Raw genomic sequence first — 27,381 nt, forward strand, 5'->3', positions numbered from 1 at the left:
TGCTTGGAGGGCCAGGTGAGCAGGCTGCAGATCTAGATAAAAGCGAACACCGCGGGGGCCAGCACGACACTCTACTGATGGTCGTTTGTGATGACACAGGGCAGGGCTGAGACGGGGGCTCTGGGCCGGGATGGCCCGTGCGGAAAGCCCAGCCACTGCCCAGCTTTGCGGCCATGTCTGAAAGGGGGTCACGCTGCTCCCTGGAGCTGTTGACAGGATTCAGTGTGATCCTGTCTGAGCAGCACCAGACCCCAGCTGGGGACACCACTGTCCTGCACACCTTCCACGCCCCACTACAGGTGCAGAGCAGATGACCGGGGCCTAGCCCAGGAGGCAGGGTGGCTGCCGGCCTCAGCTCTGAGAAGGAAACATGCCAGTTCCTTGTTACCGAGCCCTGCTGTGTCCTGGGGCCTCAGGACCTCCATGAGCTCACTGAGTCCATGAGTAAAGCCCCTGAATGGTTACCCTGCCTCTCAGATGGGGTGCCTGAAGCTAGAACAGTCCGTAGCTTGCTCTCAATCCAGGCTTCTAGCCCACCGTAGACCCCAGAGCCTGAGTGTCCTTCTGCACCCCTCTCCAACCTGGGTTCCCAGCTCTGAGTGTCTGTGGGAGGGGCCAGTGCACCCCACAGCTGGGCAGAGCTGTGCTCCCAGGCTGGCAGGCCCTGACCACAAGGCTGGGGCTCCTTGCAGGAGGGACCAGCATCCCCGGCTGCTGTCCCAGGTCCCAGCCACCCCCAAGGGCAGTGAGACAGACTCAGGGGCGTCAGGGGTTGGATGAATTCCAAACGGGAGTTGAGAGGCTGAGTGACTCGCCCAAGGCTGCTCTGCTAAGGGGCAGTGAGGCTGGGCCCCAAGTTGGTCTCCCTCCCCCGATGCCAGGCCTTGACCTTCCTGGGGCAGAGGCTGCAGACCCTGCTCCTGGACACTGCAGACAGGGTATCTGGGCGGTGGCCGGAGCCTGGGGCAGATTCAAGCTGCCTCTGGAGAGAACTCTAGCTCCAGACCTGGCTACGGGTCCGGGTCCGAGGTGTTTCCAGATGCCCACCGTCTCTCAGGTGGAAAAGGCAGAGGGGCTGCTGGTGAACTCCTCCAAAGAAGCCTCCTGTCCTGGCCCTCCTCCCCGAGACCTACACCCTCCTCGCCTCCGAGACCCCCTACACCCACCCCCGGCCCCAGGCCCACTTCCCCCCAACCGACCGCCGCCCGCGCCCGCCTGCCCACCTCCGCCACACCACCCTAGTCCTCCATCCCCCCAGCCCGCCTCCCCGCGCCCACTTGCCCTTCGTCCTGCAGTGGGCGGAGCAGGGCTGCCGACTGTGCGCCGAGCCGGGGTGCCCAGCCTTGCGCCGCGGCGTTCCGCGGGTTGCCATGGGGACCGCGGGCCTTTGTGACGTCCCGCCCCCCCGGGGCTGGGGGGCGGGGTGGGCGGAGAGCCCAGGGCGTGGGGGTCGGGCGACCTCGACCTGAGGGGCTGCGGGCAGGTCGCGAGGGGCTCGCTCCCCGCCCCAGGACCCGACTGAAGGAACCAACGAGTCTCAGCCCCGGGCCCGCCCCCAGGTTTCAGCTCAGACAGATCGTCCAGAGGCTTCGCTCCCTTCCCTGGGAACCTGGGGTGTCACGGCCCGAGCCCCGGCCGGGATGCCTCCTCAAGCCGAGGGACGCCACTTGCCTCCACCCCCTTGCAGGTCACTGGTGGGGACCCTTCCAAGACAGGGTGTCTGCCCCTGAGCTCCCCTCCCATTCTGTTCCGTGGCAGGTGCCTCCCAGGGCACGCCCACCACTCCCGGTAGCCTCACTCTTGGGAGCAGGCTTTGCCGGGCTAAGCGCCCATCAGCCTGTCCTCTGGGTCCAGGCGTGGGAGGGAGTGCGTGGGTGCCCTGGGCGCTAACTCTGTAAGTTGTAGCTGTTGTTATGTCGTTATTTAGGGGTCTGAAACGCAAGAGTTGGATTATTTGGAAAGGGGGTGCTCTCTGAAGGTTGAGGGGGAGGCTGGCACCTGGAAAGTGGTGAGAGGAAGCCGCCCGCAGCCCTGCGGCCCACCCACAGAGAGGGTGGACGGCAGAGCAGTCTCCCCTCCTGCTCTGGGTCAGGCATGTCCTGGACCTCTGCCATCTCTGGCCCCATCTTTTTTTTTTTTTTCCTATTTCTTGTTCCTCAGCTAAATTTTTAAAATTAAACTTTCAGTTTTGAGATAATTGTGGATTCACCTGCAGTTGTAAGAAATGACACAGAGATCCCAAGCACCCTTTGCCCATTTCCCCCAAGGGGAACACCTAGCGGAGCTGTCCTACAAGATCACACCACGAGCGTGACCTTGACAGTCAAGACGCAGACGTCTCCTTCCCCACAGGGACCTCCCCGCGTCCCCGTCTACAGCCCACGAGACCCCACCCACCACAGCCCCACCCACCTAGACCCCGCCCCATAGCCCCACCCAGACGCAGGTTTCGGGAAACCCTCTTCCAGGCCCCGCCCCGACGCCGTCCTGGGACCGATCCCGCGCCAGACGCACGCGGCTCGGAGTGGTTGGGGAACCAGCCCTGCCCGCGAGACACCCTAGAGGTCGAGGAGAGCGGCGGCCGTCGTGTGGCCGGAGCTGGAGGGCCACCCTGCGCCGATGTGAGCACCGCAGGGAGCGGGCGGGGGCCTCTGGAGCGACTCTCACCCGCCCACCCTGCGCCAGCAGGGGCGCCGCGCAGCGAGGCTCCAGCGCTCACCGTCGCGCCGCCCCTCCAGTTTCTCCCCGTCGGGGTCCCTGAGCCCCGCTGCTGCACCCTCTCCGTCCCCTGCAGGGCCTGGCGCACCGCCGGGCGTGGAGCCCTTCCTCAGGAAGCAGCTGACCTTCCTGTCCTTCTTGTGGGACAAGATCTGGCCGGCGGGCGCGCCGCGGTTCCCGAACCCGGACTCCGACGCCGACGTGGAGCCGGAACCCGCGGCAGCGGAGCCCCCCACCGCGGAGCCCTGCAACCCCCCGGCCCCCGCGCAGCTCTTCAGGGCGCTGACTTCACGGCGCGGAGCGCGGAGGAGCTGAGTGTCAGCCGCGGGTAGAGGCTGCACGCCCTCAGGGAGGAGGGCGGCTACATCCTCGCCCGCAGGCTCGCGGGCTGGCCCTGCACGGGTCTCGTGCCCATCACCTACGTGGCCAAGGCCGCCCCTGAGACGCTCTGGAACCAACCGTGCGTACCGCCCCTTCTGGGGAGACAGGAGTAAGCCAGGATAGAGTCTGGGGACTGCACGTCCAGCATGACTCCTCCAGGCCCCGCCTCACAGTGGTAAGCAAGCAGAAAGGTGTGGTGCAGGGATGGTGTGCCTGGGCACCTGATTCCGCTAGGAGGGAAAGTGGCAGTGACTCTGGCAGGCGTGGTTAAGCTGAGCCGCGAGCTGGCTGGATGGTGTGTGCGCATGCCACACTCGCCAGGCCCTCCTGCTCACACCCAGGGATTCAGGCCTGGCATCCAGCAATCTTTGCTGACGGGGTCATTCCTTGGAGGGCAGGGGACTGGGGACTGGGATGCAGTTCTGAGTGAGACGGTGAGGACAGGAGTGAGCTTGTGCTGTGAGGGGGTGAGGTGGTGACCCGGGGGTGGAAGGGGTGATAAGCTGGGTCACAGAGATGTCTTCACCCACCCTTCTCACCTGTCCTCACTCACCTGGCCCCCTCCCCCCTGCTCTGGGCCAGGTGTGGGGCAGACATGGCCCTGGCCTTTGGGACTGCTCCCAAAGAGGCTCATTTGGGCGGTGGATAAGGTGGGGGAGCCACCCATTGCCCTGAGTGCCCTCGGTCCTTAGGGCCAGGGCAGTCTACAGGTGGGGAGAGGCTGGCACAGACACTTGTCTATTTGCATGCCAGTCTGTGATCATGGGGGGAAGCAGAGGCTGGGCACTCTTCCAGAGGAGGTGACCTTTTGGCGCGGGCTCAGGGTACGCAGGACAGGGTAGCCTCCCGGCACAGCTGTGTGCCAGCGCTGAGCAGGGCCCTGCCATGTGGCTATGGACACAGTACATGGGCCTCAAACATTTGATCCACACTCTGGGTGTGGTCCTTACCTGTCTTTCTCCTGAATGTCTTGGCCACTGTAATCCCTGGCTTCTATTTATTTATTTTATTTATCTATTCTTGGCTGCATTGGGTCTTTGTTGCTGCACGCTGGCTTTCTCTAGTTGCAGCGAGCAGGGGCTACTCTTCGTTGCGGTGTGTGGGCTTCTCATTTTGGTGCCTTCTCTTGTTGCGGAGCACGGGCTCTAGGCGCACAGGCTTCAGTAGTTGTGGCTCGTGGGCTTCAGTTGTTGTGGCTCGTGGGCTCAGTAGTTGTGGCCCGTGGGCTCTAGAGCACAGGCTCAGTAGTTGTGGCTCACGGGCTTAGCTGCTCCGCGGCACGTGGGATCTTCCCAAACCAGGGCTCGAACCCGTGTCCCCTGCATTGGCAGACGTATTCTTAACCACTGCGCCTCCAGGGAAGTCCCATCCCTGACTTCTAGATGGAGGGGGCGCCAGCTGGGGAACCCTCGGGTCAGAGATGCCTCTTCCCAGCCCCAGCACCAAGAGGTGATATGCTGGCTGAGAACAGGCCAGAAGCTGGTTGGTGAACAGGGCTAGCAAAGCTAGGCTCAGCTGCCCTGACGCAGGCCCCTGGTCTTGCACCAAGCTCAGTCTCTGCCGACCAGCAGCAGGTTTCAGCTTCAGTCAGGCCACCTCCAGCATCCTGGGGGCCCCTCAGCGTCCCCACAGTCTCCTGGGGGATTTGCATCTGGGCGAAAAGCCTGATTCACAGGAAGGTGCCTTCTGAGAGGACTCCAGGCCACCACCCCACAGCCAACCGTTCTGATGGGTAGGGGCCTACGGTCCCTCCAGGTGGAGGACGGACCCTGAGAGCAGCTCCTGGAGGCGGCTGGCAGGGTCCTGGGGGAGGGGAGGGGCTGCTGGGAGGAAGAACTAATGACTGTGTGTCTGCGCTGAGATGCAAGGGCTGCCACACTCGTGGTGTCCTCAGCCCCAGCTACCTGGCTCCTGTCCCCAGGCTGGCAGGCCGGGGAGACCCCTCAACCCCCACAGAGAGGCTCACTGCTGTCCAGCTGAGGCGTGCACGGCCGCCCCAGCTCCTCAGTCCCTGGAGGGTCAGCTCCGCTGTCTCGCAGCGGCCAGTTAGTCCTCACCATGACCACAGGTCCCACCCGGGGGCTGGCACCGGGTGGGGAAGCTGGGACCCTCAGGTGCAGATAAGTGACCCCCCCGCCGGGGCTGCTCAGATGCTCAGAGAACAGAATCTGTAGGGTTGGAGAAATTGGCGGCGGGGGGTGACACCTCGGGCAGAGGCAGCCCAGAGGGAGGAGGTGAGGACAGGCCACTTCAGGAAGGCCCCAGCCACCCTGGTTGTAGGTCAGAGCCTTGGACACCGTCCCCTTGACCCAGGCAGATGTGGGGAGGGGGCAGGAGGGTTTCGCCTGAGCCTTTTGGGACTCCGGGCAGCCAGGCCTCAGCTCTGACTTGGGCTACAGCCCGTGACCCTCCTCTATCCTGTCTTGGGAGAGCTGAGGGGCCCGAGGGTGGGGGCTGGAGCTGGGCTCCCCCGGTGCTGGGCGGTTCCCAGACCAAGCAGCAGTGTGGGGCTCGGGGCTCCGAACACACTGAAGGGCTCACTCTGTGTCCTGGGACTGGGGTGTGTGGGGGGCAGAGCTGGCAGGCGTCCTGCGAGGGGAGGGGCGTGCTGGACGGGGTGACAGGAGAGCCAGGTGTGCGTGGGGGTCACTGGCACACCCCTGGGGCGTGTCATCAGCACAAGCTGAACAGGTTTGATGCTGGTGCCCTGGGAGGGGCCCAGACCTCAGCCTCGGATCCCTCCCGCTTCCCCGTGTGGTTCAGGCAGGACCTGGCACGTCTCCCCGAGGCCCCCCGGAAACGGCTCACAGGTGGAGCCCAAGGCCCGAGGGGCCCGGAGCGTTCTGGCCGTTCTGGCCGGTGGAGAGGGGTGGGCGTGCCGGGTGAGGGAGCCTGAGGATGCTGAGCAGCTCCGCCCCTCCCCTCTGGGCCCTGCCCCTCCTTGGTCAGCGGGTTGCCCCATATGCTCACGAGCTTGTTAAATACCTGTTGCTGATCTCAAAGTGAGGCAGGTGGTGCCATAATCTCTTCTCAATAAAAGGGAAAGCGCCAGCAAGTAGGGTTAGTGTGCGATTTCCCCTGGTCATCCTCCTCACAGCCCTTCTGTAGGGGGCATAGTCCCTGGCACCCCAGCTTCCCGCTGGGAGGAGGCGCCTGGGCCTTGGGGGAGCTCCTTTGGGGGCGGGCAGAGAGGCAGCCCCCCCGGCCGTCCCTGAGTCCCGGCTCAGTCCCAGCAGCCCTGGGAGGTTGGGGAGGGTGTGCCTTGCCCTTTACCCTCCAGCTCTGAGTCCCACGCCCCCTGGCTGAGTGCCCCCATCTGATTGATGACCCCACCCTCCTGGCACTTAGGTCTGACCATATGGGCAGGGGCATCTGAGTGGCCGCTTGGGCAGGTTTCCCCCAGCGGGTGGGTAACAGCAGCGCCCAGACTGACCTGGCCCAGGGGGTGGGAAGACAGGTGGCCCTTGGTGTAGAGCCTAGGGTGCTTGGGGAGGCCTGGGAGGGGCATCTCTGGTGGCACAGGTGTGGCTGGCCCGGCTGCCTTGTCACACGAAACTGAGCGGCGGCTCAGTGGGGCGGGGACGGCCTGTGAGGGTCAGCCCTGCCCACATGCTGCTCCCCGCTGGAGCAGAGGCGGTGAGGCCAGGCGGCCCAGCTCTGCCACTGCCCTGGCCGTGGGGTCCCCGGGCCAGGCTCCCCTGGGCCCCAAGTATGTGGGCCTCTGGGACTTCGAGGCCCACACAGCCGAGGAGCTGAGCTTCCGGGCAGGGGACCTCTTCCACGTGGCCAGAAAGGAGGAGGAGTGGCGGTGGACCGTGCTGCTGGACGGGGTGGGCAGGGCCCTGGCCGAGAAGGAGACGGTGGAGTTGGAGCCGTGAGTCTCCCCACGGCCCTTGTGGGTCACTCCAAGTTGCCCGTCCCTGGGCCCTGCAGGGCGTCTATCAGGACAGAGCTCTGCACCGCTGTGGCTGGGCTCTGGGTGCGGGCAGGGACCCTGGGCTGCCAAGGAGGAGTGGCCCGTGGCTCCATCTCCCTGCCCCCCCAGTGGGGCTGGGCCTACCATCCTGGCCTTGGGATCCCTGGCCGGGCTTCTGCTGTGTGACATCTGGGATGGGGGCTGCAGAGGCTCCGGCCCCTCCTCCGTGCCGGGACCCAGAGGAGAGCAGCGAGCTGGCAGTGAGTCCAAGGCAGAGCCCGGGCGTTTTGGGGAGTGAAGCTTCGCTCACCTTCCAAACACCGGAAAGCAGCCTGTTGGCCGAGTCAGAGGGAGCGGGAAGGCCATTGCGACAGGCCCGCCCGGGTGTGGGCCACAGACCTGTTGCCCGTACCAGCACGGCTGCCCATCGCTGGCAAGGTGGCTCCCAGAGACAACTGTGGGCCTGAGGGCGGCCCAGCAAGCTTGGGCCACAGGCGCAGCCCGGCGTGCGTGTGTCCACACGACCCCAGGTGGTTCCCTGAGCTCTGGACGGGGGGGGTCCGGCAGAGGGATTCCCACGGCCCCCCCGTGTGCCTGTGCACGCCACTGATTGAGCACCTGCTGTGTGCCGGAGCCGACACGGGCAGGGTCGCCCCTCCTAGGGGGAGACATATAAGCACGGCGCAGACAGGACCATCTCAGGCAGGGCTCCCGACAGTGATAAGGCAGGGGCCGGCACTGCCAGTGCAGAGGCCCCGGGCCCTGGGAACCCAGCACATTCGAGAAGTGGAAGGAGGCCGGGTGGTTGGCAGGGGGTGGGGCAAATGGGAGAGATTCCAGAGGTGCTGGATTGGTTGGGGTGGCCCGCAGACCCCACAGGGCTCAGTGCTGGGCAGTGGTCTTCCGTGCAGGGACCCATGTTCCAACGGGGCCTGAGGGAGCCGAGGGTGCAAGGGCGGGGCGGCTGGCAGCAGAGGTCCCCTGGGAAACTCCGCAGGCCCAGCCCTGCCCTGGCGCTGGGAGCTGGGGTGTGAGAATGCCTGTGGACATGTGTGGGTGCGTGTGCATCCCCAGGTCCCATGGTGCTACAGCATGGCGTGCCTGTGGCCCGGGTGCACAAGGTGGCCACAGAGTCACAGAACGATGTGGTCCAAGAGCATGGCCACAGAGCCACCTCCGAGGCTGGTGGGGGGCTGCTGTACCCACAGGATGGGGGACTCTGTCCCCACAGACGGGGGACAGTCCGGGAAGGGTAGTGGGAGGGGCCTTCTCCACTTCTGGGTCACCAGGGTCTTTCCTGGGGTCCAGAACTGGCCACTTGGGACATTTGGGGTCAGTGATGGGCAAAGAAGGGGCCTTTGGGTCAGTGGGTGTCAGCGGGCGGCTGTGGGCCGGGGTTGGGGGCAGGTGCAGGATCAGGTGTGGGCTGGGACTCGGTGGGGGGCACAGGCAGGGGCCGTGCCGCTCAGGGTCCCCCCGCCCCGCAGGTGGTTCTTTGGCCGGATCTCTCACTCGGAAGCCCTGCACCGACTGCAGGCTGCGGGCACTGAGCTGGGGGCCTTCCTGATGCGGGTCAGCGAGAAGCCGGGCGCCAACTGCGTCCTCTCGGGTACCCGCTTCCCGCCCCTGCCCGCTCCGCAGCCCCACCTGGGCCTGACTTTGGGGCTCCTGTCCCTAAACCCTTCGTGTGTGCAGAGCCCGGCCCCTCTGGCCTGTCCCCTCCACTGTGCTGTGACGTCCAGGCCCTGCTCTGGGAGCTCTGACCCTCAGTGGGTGCAGGCCCCGTGGCCTGGGTGCCTCCCCTGGGGTCTGGCCGGTTCTCTCCTTTCCGCATTGGGGGAACCCCTGCCAGTGGGCCCCTCTTAGCGCCTGTGCATGAGCGTCCCCTCCGTCCAGTGCGGGACCAGCAGACCGTTTGCCATTACAGGATCTGGTGGCAGGACGGCCAGTTGCACCTCAAAGAGGCTGTGTCCTTCCCTGGCCTGCCTGAGCTCGTGGACCACCACGAGGCCCAGAGCCTGTCCCATGGCCTGTGGCTGACCTCGCCCCGCCGAGAGGTAGGCCCCCTGCCCCCTACAGTGACACGACCTCAGGTGGAGGTGGGTGTGGGTCCTGACTCCATGACTGGCTGGGGGACCCCTAGGGACACTCAGCCCAGGGACTCTGGCTACGTGGGAACCGTGGTTGTACAGAGCCGGGCACGGGGGGACGGTGGGCAGGGGACGTGTCCTCCTTTGTCCAGTCACTCTCACCCTTGGGCCAGCTAGAGGTCAGCTGTGCTCCTGCTACGTCCTGAGTCTCTCTGGGCTGGTGGGAGCTTGGGCCACGTGCCCCGGCGAGCAGCCAGACAGGAGTTTTGTGTGAGTGGCACTGAGGCCAGTGTCACTGGCCCAGAGCAGGTGTGGGGGAGGCGGGGTGGCGTTTGTTTGCAGGACACAGCAGGGGTCAGCCAGGCTTGGGGCAGCCCCTGGGAGAGCCTGGCCACATGCCGGACACTGGGACCCTCCCAAGCAGGACGTGGCCCTACATTTGAGGATAGACCAGGGGCTGACTTCCCGAGGACGGGTGCCCCCGCCCCGTGTCCCTGCAGCATGAGCCAGAGCCCCTGCCCCACTTGTGACGACTGGGAGAGGCTGCGGGAAGAGTTCACGCTCTGCAGGAAGCTGGGCTTCTGGCTACTTTGGGGAGGTCTTCAAAGGGCTCTGGAAGGACAAGGTCCGAGTGGCCATCAAGGTGATCGTCCGAGGTGAGCGGGCTCCAGGCCAGGGACTTCTGGCTTTACTCACGGGGGTGGGGCAGCCCACCAGCCCTGGGCCCTGACGCCCTGCCAACCACTCACCACCCTAACTTGGATCACCTGTGGCACCTACCGCAGTGTCCGGGTGGCATTCTCCTTTCATGCTGTTACCTAAATGCATTTATCTTAAAAGGGAATTTTAAATTCTTAATATAAATGGAAGGAAATCCATTAAAATAAGTAGATCACTAGAAATCTGAAAAGGTTCATCTAAAATCTTCTTGGGACCCACCAGAGGTTGGGATCGCCCACTTCAGGAACCAGGGGCCCAGGGGTGCAAGGGAACACACTTGGGAGGGGGTGTTCCAGCTCCACATCTGTCTTGGGCAGGCGTAAACCACATGGGGGGGGGGGGGGGTGTCTGTGGTCCCTGGGGACCCTTGTGTGAACGTCGGGGACCAGGCTGTGTCTGCCCTGGCATCCTGGCTTGGGAGCTGGGGCGTCGGGGAGGGCGCCCACATTTCCTGAGCCGCTGCTGTGTGCGGGCGGGGGGTGGGGTGGGACAGGGGCTCAGCTCCTTCGAGGGCTGCACCCAGCAAGGCCGCCCCCCTGCCCCGACAGCTGACCTTCTGCGTCAGCGCACGTTCCAGTCGGAGATCCAGGCCATGAAGAAGCTGCGGCACAGGCACGTCCTGGCACTGTACGCTGTGGCGTCCGTGGGGGACCCTGTGTACATCATCACAGAGCTCCTGCCCAAGGGGAGCCTGCTGGAGCTGCTGCGGGGTGAGCGGGGTGGGGGGACCAGAATGATTCGTGCCCGCTGGAGGGAACAGGAAACAGGCACAGAAAGAAAAAGAAAACCCGCCCCCCGCCCCCGCATACCATTCACCAGACAGCCTGGGATTGCCTTTTCTGTTTTAAGAAAGGATTTAAAATATCTTGTGATAAATGTACCATCCGTTCATTGCAGGAATTTGACAAAATACAGATAAGAACAAAGACAAGAAAAGCCACTCATCATTCCTACACCTACGGTGAACTGAGGCCATTTAAATCAAACGCTTGGCGTGGCTGCCCACCCCTCCCACTTGTGGCACACACAGGCCTGCTTCTCACTGCTGTTCTCTCTTCCTAGAAGGCGCTGTCCCTCCTCCGGGTGTTTGTCTGCTTACACACCCACACTCGCACACGCACGCTCACACACCACGTATCTCGTTGATGCACAGACCTCATCATCTATAACAAGCCCCATTGTTTCATTTAACACCCAAACCAGACAATCGCAGCCAATTCGTGGAGGCGCCATTGTATGCAGATGCAGCCCAATTTCAGAGACGCTGAAATGGGAAGAAATGTGCACCGCAGGATAAATGACATCCAGTATGCATATGTGTGTATCTGGGGGTATATTTTATTTTATTTATTTTAAACAAATAAATAATTGGAGTATAATTTATTGAAGTATAATTGGAGTATAATTGCTTTAGAGTGCTGTGTTAGTTTCTGCTGTATAACAAAGTGAATCAGCCATATGCATACATATATCCCTATATCTCCTCCTCCTTGCGTCTCCCTCCCACCCTCCTCATCTCACCCCGGGGGGTATATTTTAATACGGCAACATTTGCAGTGCTTTTCACTTGATCACTGCAGTTTCCTGTATCACTAATTGTTCATCAGAAATGAAATCCTGACGGTCTGTGCACTACCACGTGGATGTGCCACATCCACACAGGCACCTGTTGTTGTTGAAACCTTTTGAGGTTTTTAACTGTGTAAATAATGCTGTGATGAACATCTTTGTACATAAGTCTTTGAGTTCCTATTGCTTCAGTGTGGATTCCCAGAAGGAAATTCCAAAGGGTATGTATAGACTGTGGTAGCTCTGATACCTAATAGCCCTCCACGAGGGCTGCAGTGGGTCCACAGTTCCAATTTTAAATCAGGCCAAATGCCCTTTGTCCCAGCCCCAATCCTGAGCGCAGGAGTCTGCAGAGAGGACTTGGCCCTGGCTGGCCCCACTCACCCTGGCCTCCCCTGGCCTCTGCAGACTCCGATGAGAAAACCCGGCCCACCTCGGAGCTGGTGGGCATTGCAGCACAGGTGGCCGAGGGCATGTGCTACCTGGAATTGCAGAATTACATCCACGGGGACCTGGCCGCCAGGAACATCCTCGTGGGGGAAAACAACATCTGCAAAATCGGGGACTTCGGGCTGGCCAGGCTCATCAAGGTAGGGCCAGGGGAGGGCGGAGAGCAGAGGGTGCAGGGAGCTGGAGGTTCCCGTGGGCCTCCCGCCCTCAGGTGAGGTGTGGGCTGTGGAGCCCGAGCTGGGTCTTGTTTTTTTAAATTATTTTATTTTTGGCTGCGTTGGGTCTTTGTTGCTGCACGCGAGCTTCCTCTAGTTTGGGCGAGCGGGGGCTACTCTTCGTTGTGGTGTGCGGGCTTCTCATTGCGGTGGCTTCTCTTGTGGAGCACAGGCTCTAGGCGTGCAGGCTTCAGTAGTTGTGGCACGTGGGCTCAGTAGTTGTGGCTCACGGGCTCTAGAGCGCAGGCTCAGTAGTTGCGGCGCATGGGCTTAGTTGCTCCGCGGCATGTGGGATCTTCCCGGACCAGGGATCGAACCTGTGTCCCCTGCGTTGGCAGATGGATTCATAACCACTGTGCCACCAGGGAAGCCCCCGGAGCTGGGTCTTAATGGGATCAGGAGGCTCCTGGGAGGGCAGTGCAGGCACTTGGATGAGTCCAGGAGAACAGCTAAATGGGGCCAGCTCGGGCGCCCAGAGGCTGGGGGCAGGGAAGTCCCTGCTGAGTGGGTGGGCAGCAAAGCAGGGCAGGGCGCGCAGGCGGCAGGGCCGGGGGGGCGAGCAGGCCCAACCCTCACTCGCCCTTGGCCAGTGTCCTGCTTCCGTGCTCAGCGTGGCCCAGCAGGCAGGTGATACCAGCACCTCCAGGACTCCCAGTCACACACTGAGAAATTGAGGGGTTCCTTTAATCTTGATGCCCCAGAGCTAAGTGTCAGCCATGCCAGTGTGCTCCTCGAGCGGACCCCAGCATCACGCCAGCTTGGCTGCTAACCCACCACCCCTCCCGGTGTCTCCTTGCAGCTCACTTCTGGAGAAACTCTGCCCCTTGTCCTGGGAAGCTCTCTGCTGGGTTTTGCGACTATGGTCCTCTGGGGCGGGGCCTGTTGGCATTTGGGGCGGGTTCTGCCTACTCAGCTTGGGCAGCACGGGTCCCAGGAAGCCCTGACACAGTGTGGGTCCCGACCGCAGTTGCCCACCAAGCACCGGGCTCCCCGAACCTGTCCACGCTGCGGGGAGGGAGGGTGCAGGCGGCCCCCAGGCCCGCCCCCAGCGTGTCTGATTGCAAAACGCCTATCTCTCCCATGACCACAGCATCCTTTACAAGTGGACCGCCCCTGAGGCACTCTCCCGAGGGCATTACTCCATCAAATCTGACATCTGGTCCTTCGGGGTTCTCCTCCATGAGATTTTCAGCAGGGGTCAGATGCCCTATCCAGGTACTGGGCGCCCAGTGTTGCCGACTGCGGGCAGGGCGGGAGGGGGCCGTCACCTGGACACGGCCCCTGCACCATTCACTGGGTGCCTGATGCCTTCCAGGCGTCACCGTCCAGAGGGAGGGAGTTAGAAGTGAGTGCCAGGGAAGCAGAGGGCGAGGGCACAGCCCAAGGCTTCCTGGGGGAGGGGGGACGGCACTGGCCTCCCTGCCTCCACAGCCCCTCTTGTCCTGCCCGCCACAGGCATGTCCATACCTTCCTGAGGGTAGAGGCGGGCTACCGCATGCCCTGCCCCCTGAAGTGCCCGCCCACCACACACAAGCTGATGCTCTCGTGCTGGCACAGGGACCCCGAGCAGAGGCCCCGCTTCAAAGGGCTGCGGGAAAAGCTCTCCAGCCTCAGAAGGTACGAGAACCTGCTCTGAGTCGGCCGCCTCCTTGCCACTGCCTGAAGGCCAGGCCAGCCCTCGTGAGGGGCCTGAGCCACCTCGGATCATGGGAGTGCGCTGGCCCAGATTTACTGAGGATTTGCTGAAGGTACCCACAGCTCCCAGAACCAGCCGGACACTCCCGAGAAGGGGCTCGGGCAGCCCTGGGCCCGCCTGTTGCCCAGTGCAGCCAGGAGCTGGGACTGCCTCTTCGCCTGACACCAGCTCCTGGAAAGTGCTGGGACCTCCACAGCCAACACCTGCCCTGGGGCTCCAGGAGCCAGGTCGCCCCTCTTTCCTAAGGGAGTGGACCTGTGCCTGGTCCTGACCCAAAGCCCACCAGCTGTCAGGATCAGGGCTGAGCCTCCCTGGCCGTGCGTGGTGGGGACCTAAGCTTTGGCTGCACTCCCTTTGCCCTCTGGCCTTGCCTGAGACCTGGATATAAGGGGGCGTGGACCCCCCAGTCCTCTGTGGAAACAGGGGCACTGACGCCTGCTCCCTGGGGCCAGCCGCTGTTCCTATCCAGCTGCCTCGGCAAACGGCAGCTGCCACCGGGGGGTCTGGGGGCCACGTCTGGACACTGTGACCGAAAGGACTGGGTGGGGGTCAGGCTAACCGTGCCTGGACACATTGAGGGCAGGCAGGACAGAAGGTGCAGCCTTTGGGGGCCACGAGCCACCCAAATGCCTTGGGATGGACTCCCGTGATTTAGAGCGGAGCTGGGGTGGGGTGGCCAGCTGAGCCCAGCCCGCTAACCAGTGGAGGCCACCCCTCTAAGCCACCGCCCTCACACCCTCTGTCCGCCCCCTCACTGAACTGCCCTCTCCTGACCCCCAGGCCCCGGCCAGTCTCTGCCGGCCACTGAGGCATGTGGACGCCACCAGCCTACCCCCCACGCCTGCCCCCAGGAGGCCAGCAGAGGATGAGACCACTCCCCAGCCACACACAGAGCTCCCGAGTAGGACTCTGCCCAAAGCTGGGCTGCCCCGGGTGGGGGCCCACTAGAGCCTCCCACACCCCCTTCCCCTCACCCTGGAAGTTTTGGCTGCCGGGGGCCCTGCCCAGAGTGTGCCCTACAAGAGGCTACAGGAGACGCCGCCCTTACTGGAAGGCACGTGGGAGAGAGCAGGGCGTGTGAGCTGCTCCACACCAGGTTGAGGACGGCCTCCTCGAGGTCTTTCGAGGGCTCCGGACCCAAGCCAGAGACCCTGTCTCCTGCCGTGGCAGCAGGGGCCGAGGCGGGCTCACTCAGAGGACCCTGACCTCAGTGGCTGCCCTGGGACTGCCTGCTCTCCCCGGCTCCCCAGAATAGCAAGGCACCCCACCTCTTCTCAGATACAAGGCTCCACACTCACCGGAGCTGTCTGCGCACGTGAACCTGAGTCAGATCTCAGAGGTGGCCCCCTAGGGAGGGACCCCAGGAAGGCCCAGGGAGCAGGGCCAGCTCCCCATCGCCCAGGAAGTGAGAAGTTTGAGGGGTTGGTGACTACTCCCATGGGGGTGGGGGTGGCATGGAGCTCACACACACAGCATGTGGCTGCTGGCTGCTTGGAGTTTATTTTCCACTCGGTGCAAGGCACAGGTCAGAGGGTGCCGGGAAGGCTCTCATGTGGCTTGGATAGTAAAGAGTGGAGTTCTCTCAACTTCCTTTTTGGTGTTTTGCTGTTTTGATATTAAAAACCCAACTGCTTCTGTTGGCTGCAGCCTGCTCACTCTCAGGGAGGGGAAGGAGAGGGGGGCTCTGATGAGCCTAGCGCCTTGGGAGGAAGCCCGGCAGCTGGTGGTGGCCGCTCAGGACGGGGGCCTGTAGTTGGTTTGGCCAGGCTGGCCGCCAGGCTGCTGCTTCCCCACGGCTTCCCGAGCCAGGTCACAGGTGATCATGCCGGTGGAGGCCTGGGCTGGTTCTGAGCTGGAGGAGAGCACATGGTCAGAGGCTGCTACCAACTGCCCGCCCCCACTGGCCCCCAGGAAGGTGGACTCACTGCTCTGGGGACTCCAACACTGTAGCCATGAATGGGAGAGTGGACTTCCCGAAAAAGAAGCTAGCCCACCGGTGTCCCGGGTCAGCTCTGGGGAGACCTGAGAGAAGCAAAGTGAGGTCGGGGTGCTGCTGTGGCCACTCCCTCCAGTCAGCCCCTGGGGACAGCCAGGGGTGGATCTGCGCTCACCGGGGTGGCGGGGGATGCCTTCCCCAGGGTACTCGGCACTTCCGCAGGAGCCGTTACTGGAAGTGGAGCCCAGGCGGCCTGGAGAGAAGAGGCCAGGTCAGCTCCACAGGGCACTGAGCCCCCAGCCCACCGGACCAAGAGCGGGCTTTGCCTGCAGCACAGGGCCGGTGCCAGGGGTCCTTAGCCGCTCACCCCCCGCTCGGGTACGGATTCTCAAGGAACTGGAGCTGACACCACAAGCTGGGTGGGGGAGCCCGGGTCAGACTTGGTGGGGAGGGCGGGCAAGGGGCTTACTTACGCCGGTAGTAGTCGTGGGTGGCCACGAGCGAGCCGCTGGAGGGGATGGCTGCCATGCTCTTGCTTGTGGGCTGGTGGAAACCTGCGCACGCGGGGGTCGGGGAGCCCCTTCAGTCACCGATGCCTCTCGCAAAGGGCACTCCCCACCCGGACCCCAGGGTCAGCCGCGTGGGCTCTCGGGAGGGGCGGAGGCCGGGTTTGTTTACCGAGCCGAGGCGGGGCTCCGGAACTCCGGGACCGCCCTCTCCGCGCGGGCGGCTCTAACCAGCCCGAACAGGCCGCGCGGGACAACAAAGGCGCTTTGTGCGCGGGGCCGCCGGCCTGGGGCTCCGGGAAGCAGCCCTGCCTGCAGCCTGCGCGCTCCCAGCTCCGCGCCCCGGGCCCTGCCCGCCGCCCCCTCCCCACCCGCGCCCTTCGGTCCTCCCGGACGCCGAGCGGTCCGCCCCGCCAGCCGTCGCTCCCATTCGGGCCGCTAGACCCCACCCACGCGCCGCCCGGGCCCTCACCTCGGCGGCAACCCCTCGCGGGCCTCGGCGCTCAATCACGGACGGCGGGGACCTGGGCGCTAGGCCACTGAGCCCATCTGCGAAGAGGGCCACAGCCGACGGCTCCACGACCTAGACGCGCGGGGCGCGCACGCGCGGACGCGCCCCCCTTATATGGCAGCACCGCCCCGCGCCCTGCGAGCTCCGCCCCGATCCCGGCCCCGCCCCAGCCCCGGCGAGGCCCCGCCCCTGCTAGGCTCCAGTCCCGCCCAGGACCCCTGCGAGGCCTATTAGGCCCCGCCCCAAGCTCAGCCTGGCCCCGCCCCTCCCGGCCCCGCCCCCGTGGCCTGGCCCTAGCTGGCCGCCCTTGGAGGAAGTCCAGCCCGGCAGCGTCCGTCTGACCTGGGCTTCCCCGGGCAGCCTATCCCGGCCTGGCCTGGGCTTGGGGTGGTTAAATAACCTCTGCCCCAGTCCTAGAGCAGGGCCTGTCTCCCACCTCTCGTCCCACCTTCCCGGGCCCTGGCCATCCTTTTGGACCCACGCCCGCTGCTGGTCCAGCCTGTCTCCACCTTTCCAGCTCCGTGGAGGCGGCGGGGGTGCCGGACGGTGGCCCCTGCACTTCCGATCTGTTTCTGCCGCTGCCCCCAGTCCTGGGCTGAGCCCCGCAGGCCCAGCCCTTGCAGTGCCCCTCTGCTCTGGCCTTCTGTGCTCAGGATGGGGCACTCCCCACTCTCACCCATACTTGGGGGACATCTGCTCAACCAGACGTGGGCCCCCGCCAGCGGGTGCCCTCTCCCAGCTGTCGGCCTGGGTGGTACCCAGAACGAGCTGTGTGCCTCTAGCTTTCCAGCCCTTCAGGGACTTCATTGCAGGTGGGAAGCTGGGGAGCCTACCCATGTCCCCCTCACAGTTCTGGGGGCTCTGGAACCCACTCCTCGTTCCAGCTTGCATCCAGCGGCTTGCAAGGCGTGGGTGGGGGAGGAGGGAGAGAGGAAAGGAGGGCGGGCAGAGGGGGAGCTCGTGTCAGTGGGTGGGGTAAAGATCCCCCAGAATGTTCCCTGCAGTGCCTGGGCCCTGACACACCCTGGCTTTTCAACCGGGAGGAGGACTTCCTTTCCAATGTGGAAGTCAGCCTTCCCCCCGACCCCCAGCCTTCCTCTGTAGGGAGGGGAAGTCCCCCTGTCCTCTCCATGGCTCTTTGGCACTAGGCCCTGTCTGGGCAGTCTCGCCCCTGGTGGCTGGGGGGGGCGTCTCAGGAGATCTGTGGCGGCTTCGGTGGGGGGCCATCAGGAAGATCCCATAACCCCCTGGGCTGGGCCCTCCATATCCTCACACCCCCTCAAGGACCCCTCCAGGATTCCTGAACCTCCGTACCACTTCTCACTCAGGAGACGGAGAAACTGAGGCTCCAGGAGGGGAGCGGCCTTGCTGCCCCTGGATGTGACCCTTTACTGGGCTGGGTGGGGGTCAAAGCTGCTGACCTCCTAACTGCGACCTGGCTTGGGTCACAGTGTGGCCAGGGGACCCTGGAGGGGGTGCAGCTACCTGGCCCAGGTGACTCTCTTTCCTTCTCGGCCTCCCCCGTCTCTTCCTGGTGTCCCCATGGACTGGGCCCCTTCTGGTCACTGGGAAAAGGACGGTTCCAGCGTCTCTCCCTGCCACCCATCCAGCCGCATCTTTCGTGGGCTTCCAAGATAACCGTGGTTCACAGAGAGGGTCAGCTGGATTGCTCATACCCGTGAGACAAGACCCTGAAGGAGAGCCGCGTGGTCCCCCAAGCCCTCACCCCAACCTCCCTTCACAGCCAGAGACCTTTGCTTCCCAGGGTCACCACAGGCACGGCCTGGCCATCTTCCTGCCCTCCTCCAGGGCGTTAATTCTGGATGGTGACTTTACTGCAAATCAAATTTAATTCTTAAGGGCCATTTGCCATCCCCCACTCCTCCCATGCTCACCAAACCCTGAGCCTGGTCGTGGATCAAATGTGCCAGGGCCCTGTTGCTGGGTTATTGGCCATTTGGGTCCATGTGGGCTCTGGCCATCAGCTCTGCTCAGGGCCTCATGGAGCCACCCACTGTGCGGGGCAGCCTCTCCCCTCTGGTCTCAGCTCTGCTGCCAGCCCCTGACCACATGTTTGCCTGGGATGGGCAACAGAGCGCCCTCACCCCAGCCCACCGACTTGCCCGGTTGCACGTGTCTACCCCTCCTGCCCTCCCCTGAGACACACCACCGGTTGGAAGCTGGCAGCGTCAGGGCCGTCCCCAAGTGAGGGGCAGCCTCCGGTGAGCTTGAAGCATGATTGGGTTCGGTGTTGCGTGGTTTGCGAAGGTGGCGGGTGCCAGCTCTGGCTGCGTGCTGGGGAAACTGAGGACAAGGGTACCGCCTTCGTGGGTTTGTGGTAGGGACACAGGAGCCAGGCAGGGGCCCTGAAAGGGGTCTCTGAGTGAGACGGGGGCCCTGACTGGACCGTGTGCTGTTCTGTTCACCCAGTGCTCGGGTTGGCTGAGCACCTACTGTGTGCAAACAGCTCGGCCGGGTACGGGGAGTGGTGGTGAGTCAGGTAGGCGCCCCTTCCAGCAGAGGGGCCAGCCCAGAAGGAGGGTCCCCACTCGGTGAGGGGGGACAGGAGAGGGGTTGTCAGGCTTCAGCTGAAGAGGAGCTGGGGAGGGGCCCGGCGCTCAGAGCTGCCGGGCAAGAGCAGGGGGGCTGCTGGCCTTGGACGGGGTGGGGGCCAGTGGCAGGACCTGTAGTGGGAGAGGCAGCCAGGCCTGAGGGGTCACTGACAGAGCAGGTTGGTCAGTGCAGTTGACACCAGGAGGATGGAATGTTCCGGCAAGACCCAGGCTTGTCTTGCTCTGAAGGACCCTCAGCCACAGGGCTCTCTGCCCCTTCTGTGAACTCCCGTGTCCCTGTGGTCGGCGGCTGAGTGTGTGGGCATCTCGTGGGGTGCCCCTCATGCATGCCTCCAACAGGACTGGGGTGCCAGGGCCCGAAGCTGGGGAGGCCAGCATGAGGGGCCTGCCCAGGGCCATGGACCGCTCATATGGTCAGGAGGTGGGTAAGGTTTGGCGAGGTGCCCTGTCCAAATCGTGGGCCTGGTGGTCACTCAGGAGGGATCACAGCTGGGGGAATGAGGGTTGGTGCCATTCCGGGGGCCCAGGAGGCACGCCGAGTACTCCCGGGGGAGGGGGGAGCAGCCGTGTGAGAAGTGGGAGGCCAGATGGGTTGGAACCCCCGGGGTAGAGCCATCCCATGGCGGAGTCTGAGCAGAGAGAGCTGAGACTTGGGGGCTGCTCTAGAGAACAGGGTCAGCTTAGGGGCAGGAGGGCCACCAGGGCTTCTGCTGGGAGGGGCTCGGGGAGGGAGGCTGGTGCCGGCCTTGCTGCTGTGGCTTCCAGCCATCCAGAGCCATGGGTAACCCGCCGTGACGCAGGCAGTGCAAGGCCAGGTGTGCCAGGGGCGGTGAGCAGGAGCCCCTGCCCTCTCCAGGCTCAGTCCCCAGAGGCTCAGAACGTGCTATCTCGGCACTAGTTCAGGGAGGTGCAAAGGCCCTGGGGCTGGAGAGAGCCCTGGTGCACTGGGCTGTGGGTATGGGGCGGTTGAAGTCAGGTTCTACCTCCTGGAGGGGAGCAGAAGATGAGCTGTCCCAGGGGCTCCCCAGGGGATGGGGTGGGGGGGAGCATGTGGCACCTTTGTCACTCTGTGCCGGCCTCACAACCTGGGCCATCCCGCCCCCGGGGCCTATGCAGCCTCTCCTCCGTCGTCCGGCTCACAAACAGTGCCGGGCCCCTGGGTCGGCCCCAACACAGCCACACCCCCATCTGTTCCCCATGGGGCCGGCCCAGGCTGCTCCCTCCCTGGGGCTCCCTGGGCCTGGCTCAGGCCTGGGCAGCTGGGGAGGAGGGTTCAGGGAGGGGGGACAAGTACCGGGAGGGGTCCTCTGGCTGCCCCCTGCCCGGCTCGGAGCTGAGACTTCCTGGGGGCTGTTGCTCCCTCTTCCATATTCAGAGCTTGGTGGCCCTCAACTCCGTTCCATTCTCTCCACCCCGGTTCTCTGGCTTCAGCCAGCAGGGTCCTCCTGAGCCTGATCAGGCCACGTGACCCCCTCTCTGGGCAGAGCCTGTGAAGCCTGTGCCTCCGGGGCTGAGGGCGAGGCCAGCCGTGCCCTGGGGTCACCCTTGGCCGCCAGGGTTTGGGACCCTGGGCTGGCAGGGCACACGGCTGTGACCCGCTGTGGCCACTTCCTGTCTGGGATTCCCTCCTGTAGAAGTGTCTTGGGAGCAGCTGCTGAGGCAGGGGTTGGGGTGCAGAATGTGTGTTGGTGACCTGCACCTGTGGGGGGAGCCGGGAGGACGCAGGACTGGGCGAGGGGTGGTGTCAGCTCAGGCGGCTGCCCAGTGGGGCTGCGGTGGGCCCATGGGGAGCCCCGGAGCGAGGAGAGACCGTCAGGATGACCTGCGTCAGGCCCCAGGCAGCCAGCGGGGGAAGTGAGCCCGGGGGTGTGGCGGCTTTGCAGCCCAGGCCGACCCTGAAGGAGGGGCGGTGGGGGCCGTGTGCTGAGCACTCCTGGCCGGGTGGGGAGGCCTTCCCTGAAGGAGCCCTGGTGGCGGTGCCTCCCACCTCCCCAGGCCACCCTCCAGCAGCCTGCTGGGCCAGCCTGCCCCTGTCCACCTCACTCTCAACCTCGCCAATGACTTCCAGATCAGATTATCCAAAAAGAGGGTTTGTTTTGTTTGTTTTTTTAAAAGCGAATGTGTAAAGGCTGCATTTACTAAGCCAGGAAGGTGGGGCTCCGCCACTCACTCCCCACAGCTAACATCGGGGACCCGGAGCAGATGGGGACATGTCCTGGTTAGAGCGGGGAAAGGGGTGAGGGGTCTCGGCCTCCATCTGGTCCACCCCAGTCCATGCGTAGATGGCATGGGATGACCTCCAGAGGAGCTGCACCCCCGTCTGGTGTCCTCGGAGGTGCTGGGTCCACCTCAGGGCCCTTGTCTTGCTGGCCACCCCCGGGTGTGGCTCCAGCCTTGGGGAAACACGGGGTCGTGCAGGTTCCCAAACACCGGCAGCCAATGGTGACCCGCGAGGCCTGGGCAGGGGTTGCTCCGTCTTTACGGTGGGTGGTGACGGGGTCTGGGACAGGGGCCAAGCTCAGGAGAGGTCAGCCCTTCCTTTCCACTGGCCCCAGGGGGTGATGGCCCGTGTGCCTGGAGGCTCGTGCGGGGCTCAGGGTGGGCAGGCTGGGCGCGGGGTCAGGACGCAGCGCATGAGCCTCCAGCCACCTGGGAAGTGGTGACAGGAGAATCCTCTGGAGGGCTGGAAATGGCCACACGCAGGACGTCTGCACTGTGGAAGGGGCAGGATGGCTGATGGCCATGGGCTCCCAAGGCTGGGGGGGCAAGGCTTGGGCCTGGGGTTCGGGTCCCGGCTGTGCAGCGGGGCCTCCTGCTGTTCCCGAGCCCCGTCCCCTCCCGCCAGGACTGGGGTGGTAACAGCACTTTCCTGACAGGTGTCCTGTGACGACCGGACAGGAGGGGCCAGGTGCTGCTCAAACCCAGGGGCTGTTGCTGTCACGGTGCCCATGGGGTTGCTCTGGCCGCAGGCGTTTGGGGGTGAGGTGAGGGCTCTGGAAAGTCCAAGCAGGGCTGGGGCCCTCGGGGCTCCTCCACCTGCTCCTGGAGAATGGGGTTCCCCACCAGGACCACGGCACGGACCGCCCCTTGCCTTCCGGTCAGAAGACCTCTTCCCTGGTGGCAGTGACTGCCGGGCTCTCTAGCAGGAGCTGGGCCTCTGTAGGTGAGGTCACCATCTGCAGAAGAAATAAAACTACTGACTAATGTTTAATGAATGCCTACTGTGTGGGGGCACTTTGTGTGGCCAGATGATTCCTCAGGGAGCAGCAGCCAGCATCCGCTGTTTCCCAGTGTCCTTGTCGGTAAAACGGGAAGTGCCAGGACCTGGCGCGTAGCAGGTGCTTAGTGAAAGTCACTATTTATAGCACTTTTCACTACTGGAAATAACCTAATTGGTTTTTTTGCTGGTTAAGTAGAATCTAGGAGGGCTGAGCTTGCACCTGTTCAGTCCCCAGTGGCTAAGAAAGAATCAGCCCTGTTGTGGGTGTTCAAGAAATATAGTTGGGCTTCCCTGGTGGTGCAGTGGTTGAGAGTCCGCCTGCCGATTCAGGGGACACGGGTTCGTGCCCCGGTCCGGGAAGATCCCACATGCCGCGGAGCGGCTGGGCCCGTGAGCCATGGCCGCTGAGCCTGCGCGTCTGGAGCCTGTGCTCCGCAACGGGAGAGGCCATAACAGTGAGAGGCCCGCGTACTGAAAAAAAAAAAAAAAAAAGAAATATAGTTGATGAAAGGGTGAATTGTGTAGTAAAAGACATTACAGATTTCCAGCATGAAGGAGTGAGGAGGTCAGAAAGACTCTCCCCAAAAAGCAAATACAAACCTGGGAACAACTGTCAGAAGCAAGCATTTCAGTGCCCTGGAATCCCACCCAAGGCATATGACAAATCAGTATTTATTCATCAAGAATACTGAACTTCAGGATAAGATCGAAAATTACTCAGCGAGGGAATTCCCTGGTGGTCCAGTGGTTAGGATTCCAAGCTTTCATTGCTGAGGGCCTGGGTTCAACTCCTGGTACTAAGATCCTGCAAGCCTCACGGTGCAGCCAAAAAAATTAAAAATAAATAAAATAAAATTACCCAGGGCAAAGCATCGGGAGGACCTCAGCTGGCCTGAGAAACAGCACCCAGCCAACAAACACTGACTCTGGGGTGGCAGATGCCGTAACGACTGACAAAGGCTTTAAGGAGGCTGCTGTAAAAATGCACCAACACACAAGCGTGAGCGCTCGCGTCAAATGACGGAGAATGAGCTTGACAAACACGTTCATGATCAGAACCACGGAAACGAGGAATAGGAAAGGGCGTCTTCGATCTTGTCAAGAGCGTCGCTCACACCCGCGAGCTCCCGGCCAGCACGGCCAGCACCGCGCTGGATGGAGGAAGACAGGGTCCTCCCACCAGGCCTGGGTAGGGAGCAAAGATGTCCACTCTCGCGATGAATATTCAGCGTCTACTGGAAGTCAAGGCCCGTACAACGAGGCAAGAAAAAGAAACAAAAGGCATGCTGATTGCAAGTGAGGAATAAAACTGTCCCTCTTCACAGACAACGTGGTGGCCTGTCCTCAAGGAATCTATAAAAAACCTAACTGAGTGAATGAGATTAGCAAGATACAAAAGCAATGGGCAAAAATCAATCGTAGTGCTACATACTAGGGATTTTACAAGCAGAAATTTTTTTAAATACCATTTATAATAGTGACACTCTGACATGAAACACTTAGCTATAAACCTAATAAAACACGGATAGGATTTGTAGGCCAAACATTAAAGCTAATGAAAGAAATCAAAGAGGGCCTAAGTAAATGAAGACCCAACACGGTAAAGACATCGGTTCCCTCCAAACTGACATATAGATTTAGTGCAATTCCAATAAAGATCTCAGCAAATTTTTAAAAAAGATGTAGATCCTAAAATTAACACAGAAAGACAAATGAACTATGATAACTAAAACACTTTTGAAAAATAAGAATATAGAGAAATTGCAATACCCAAATCTTTTTATTGAGGTAAAATTCCCATAAACTAAAACTAACCATTTTAAAGTGGTAACCATTTAATACATTGACAATGCTGTGTAACCATCACCTCTATCTAGTTCCAAAACATTTCATCCCCAGCCCAAAATGAAACCCTGTATCCATTAAGCAACACCCCCCCCCTCAGCCCCATTAATCTACTTTCTGTCTCTATGATTTTACCTATTCTGGACATTTCATATAAATGGAATCATACAGCATGTGGTCTGGTCTTTTGTGTCTGGCTTGTTTCACTCAGCGTACTGTTTTCAAAGTTCGTCCATATTGTAGCATGCATCAGTACTTTCTTTTTTTTTCCAAAAAAAATTTTTTTATTGCAGTAAAATACACATAAGAGTTTAACCATTTTATTTATTTATTTATTTTTATTTTTTTTTGCGGTACACGGGCCTCTCACTGTTGTGGCCTCTCCCGTTGCGGAGCACAGGCTCCAGACGCGCAGCCTCATTGGCCATGGCTCACGGGCCCAGCTACTCCGCGGCATGTGGGATCTTCCCGGACCGGGGCACGAACACGCGTCCCCTGCATCGGCAGGCGGACTCTCAATCACTGCGCCACCAGGGAAGCCCTTAACCATTTTATTTTTCCTTTGGCTGTGCCGCCGGCTTGCAGGATCTTAGTTGCCCGACCAGGGATCGAACCCGGGCCTCAGCTGTGAAAGCAGAGTCCTAACCACTGGACTGCCAGGGAATTCCCATCTTAACCATTCTGAAGGGTGCAGTTCAGTGGTAATAAATACATTCATTATGTTGCACAGCCATCAGCACCAACTGTCTCCAAAGCTCTTTCATCTTGTAAAATTGAAACTCTGTCCCCATTAAGCCATCACTCCCCATTTCCCCTCCTCCCAGAAACATCATTTGACTTTCTCTTCGTATGATTTTGACTAAGTATCTCGTGTAGGTGGGATCACCCAGTATTTGTCTTTCTGTGACTGGCGACCTGGCATACTGTCCTCGAGGTTTACCCATGGTGTAGCTTGTTTCAGAATTGCCTTCCTTTTCCAGGCTGAGTAATATTCCGTTGCATGCGTAGGCCACATTTTGCTTATCCCTTCATCTGCTTATGGACACTTGGATCCACTTCCACATGTTAACTATTTTGAATAATTCTGCTGTGAACTTGGGTGCACAAATATCTCTTTGAGACCCTGCTTTCAGTTCTCCAGGGTGTATAACCAGAAGTAGAGTTGCTGGATCACATGGTAATTCTATTTTTAATATTTTTGGGAACTACCATAGTGTTTTGCATACTGGCTGTACCATTTTACATTCTTACCAACAGTGCACAAGTGTTCATATTTCTCTACATTCTGTCCAAGTTTTGATTTGAATTTCCCTAATGACCAGTGATGTTGAGCCGCATTTCATGTGCTTCTTGGCCATTTGTATATCTTCTTTGGAGAAATGTCTGTTCAAGTATTTTTCTCATTTTTGAATTAGGCTGTTTGTTTTCTTGTTGAATTTTAGGCGTTTTATATATATTCTGGATATCAATTCCTCATCAGATATCTGCTTTGCAACTATTTTCCTCCATTCTGTGGGCTGCGTTTTTACTCTGTTTATAGTTTCTTTTGAGGTGCAAATTAAAAAAAATTTTCATGAAGTCCAATTTGTCTATTTTTTTTCTTTTGTTACCTGTGCTCTTGGTGTTATATTCAAGAAATAATTGCCAAATGCAATGTCATGAAGATTTTTTTCCTGTTTTCTTCTAAGAGTTTTATAGTTTTAGGTCTTACCTTTAGGTCCTTGATCCATTTTGAGTTAATTTTTTTTTTTTTTTTTTTTTTTTCTTTTTGCGGTATGCGGGCCTCTCACCGCTGTGGCCTCTCCCGTTGCGGAGCACAGGCTCCGGACGCGCAGGCCCAGCGGCCATGGCTCACGGGCCCAGCCGCTCCGCGGCATATGGGATCCTCCCAGACCGGGGCACGAACCCGTATCCCCTGCATCGGCAGGCGGACTCTCAACCACTGCGCCACCAGGGAGGCCCTTGAGTTAATTTTTGTATATAGCGTAGGTAAGGGTCCAGCTTCTTTCTTTTGCAGGTGGGTAGTCAGTTTTCCAGCATCATTGGTTGAAAAGACTCTTTTTTCCCTGTAGTCTTGGCACTCTAGTCAAAAATCATATGACCATATATACGAGGACTTAGTTCTGACTGTAGTAATTTGAATCTTCTCTCTTTTTTTCTTAGCCTATCTAGCTAAAGGAGATTTTGTTGATTTTTTTCAAAGAACCAACTTTTGGTTTCATTGATTTTCTCTACTGTTTTTATATTCTATATTACATTGATCTCTGCTCTAATCTTACTATTTCCTTCCTTCTGCCAGCTTTGGGTTTAGTTTGTCCTTCTTCTAGTTCCTTAGGGTATAAAGGTAGGTTGATGATGTGAGATCTTTCTTGTTTATTTTTTCTAACTTTAAAATTTTTATTTATTTATTTATTTATATTAAAAAATTTTTGGCTGCGTTGTGTCTTCATTGCTGCGCGCGGGCTTTTCTCTAGTTGCGGCGAGTGGGGGCTACTCTTCGTTGCGGTGTGCGGGCTTCTCATTGCGGTGGCTTCTCTTGTTGCAGAGCATGGGCTCTAGGGACACAGGCTTCAGTAGTTGTGGCTCGTGGGCTCTAGAGCTCAGGCTCAGTAGTTGTGGCACATGGGCTTAGCTGCTCTGTGGCATGTGGGATCTTCCCGGATCAGGGCTCAAACCCGTGTCCCCTGCATTAGCAGGCGGATTCTTAACCACTGCGCCACCAGGGAAGTCTGAGATCTTTCTTGATTTTAGTGTGTGTATAGCTATAAATTTTACCCTTAGCATTATTATTTGCTATGTCTCTTAAGTTTTGACATGTTGTATTTTCATTATCAGTCATCTCTAAGCATTTTCTAATTTTCTTTGTGATTTCTTCTTTGATCTATTGGTTGTTTGAGTGTGTGGTTTAATTTCTACAAATTTGTGAATTTTACTTCTGTTATTGATTTCTAACTTTATCCCATGGTGGTGGAGGAAGACACTTTGTATGATATCTATCTTTAAAAATCTACTGAGATTTAATTTGTGGCCTTAAC

The 27,381-nt window shown here is 60.4% G+C and overlaps 2 protein-coding genes across 2 annotated transcripts; one reads left to right on the plus strand and one right to left on the minus strand.

Annotated features, from left to right (window-relative positions):
• Positions 1-173: 173 nt before the first annotated feature.
• On the plus strand, positions 174-15,240 carry PTK6 (protein tyrosine kinase 6; the record flags this gene model as incomplete). Its single annotated transcript, XM_081256490.1, is given in 20 exon segments — positions 174-299; positions 882-938; positions 1,058-1,294; positions 1,688-1,758; positions 1,855-1,894; positions 2,469-2,621; positions 2,689-2,998; positions 3,001-3,047; positions 3,051-3,178; positions 5,530-5,981; positions 6,622-6,973; positions 8,503-8,624; positions 8,912-9,072; positions 9,606-9,629; positions 9,631-9,684; positions 9,686-9,761; positions 10,374-10,535; positions 11,803-11,984; positions 13,121-13,281; positions 13,515-15,240. Coding segments are annotated over 20 exon segments (3,096 nt in total). The 3' UTR covers positions 13,696-15,240.
• A 135-nt stretch (positions 15,241-15,375) lies between these two features.
• Positions 15,376-16,806, minus strand: PPDPF (pancreatic progenitor cell differentiation and proliferation factor). The gene is made up of 5 exons (XM_081255193.1): positions 16,670-16,806; positions 16,165-16,245; positions 15,867-15,944; positions 15,681-15,777; positions 15,376-15,607 (listed from the first exon to the last, which is right to left on the minus strand). Exons 2-5 carry the CDS (start codon positions 16,217-16,219, stop codon positions 15,490-15,492), a joined length of 348 nt encoding a protein of 115 aa, XP_081111319.1. The 5' UTR covers positions 16,220-16,245; positions 16,670-16,806; the 3' UTR covers positions 15,376-15,489.
• Between the last annotated feature and the right edge of the window lie 10,575 nt (positions 16,807-27,381).

This window comes from Mesoplodon bidens (genome assembly GCF_964165515.1).
Source record: "Mesoplodon bidens genome assembly, chromosome: 15".
Taxonomy (NCBI): domain Eukaryota; kingdom Metazoa; phylum Chordata; class Mammalia; order Artiodactyla; family Ziphiidae; genus Mesoplodon; species Mesoplodon bidens.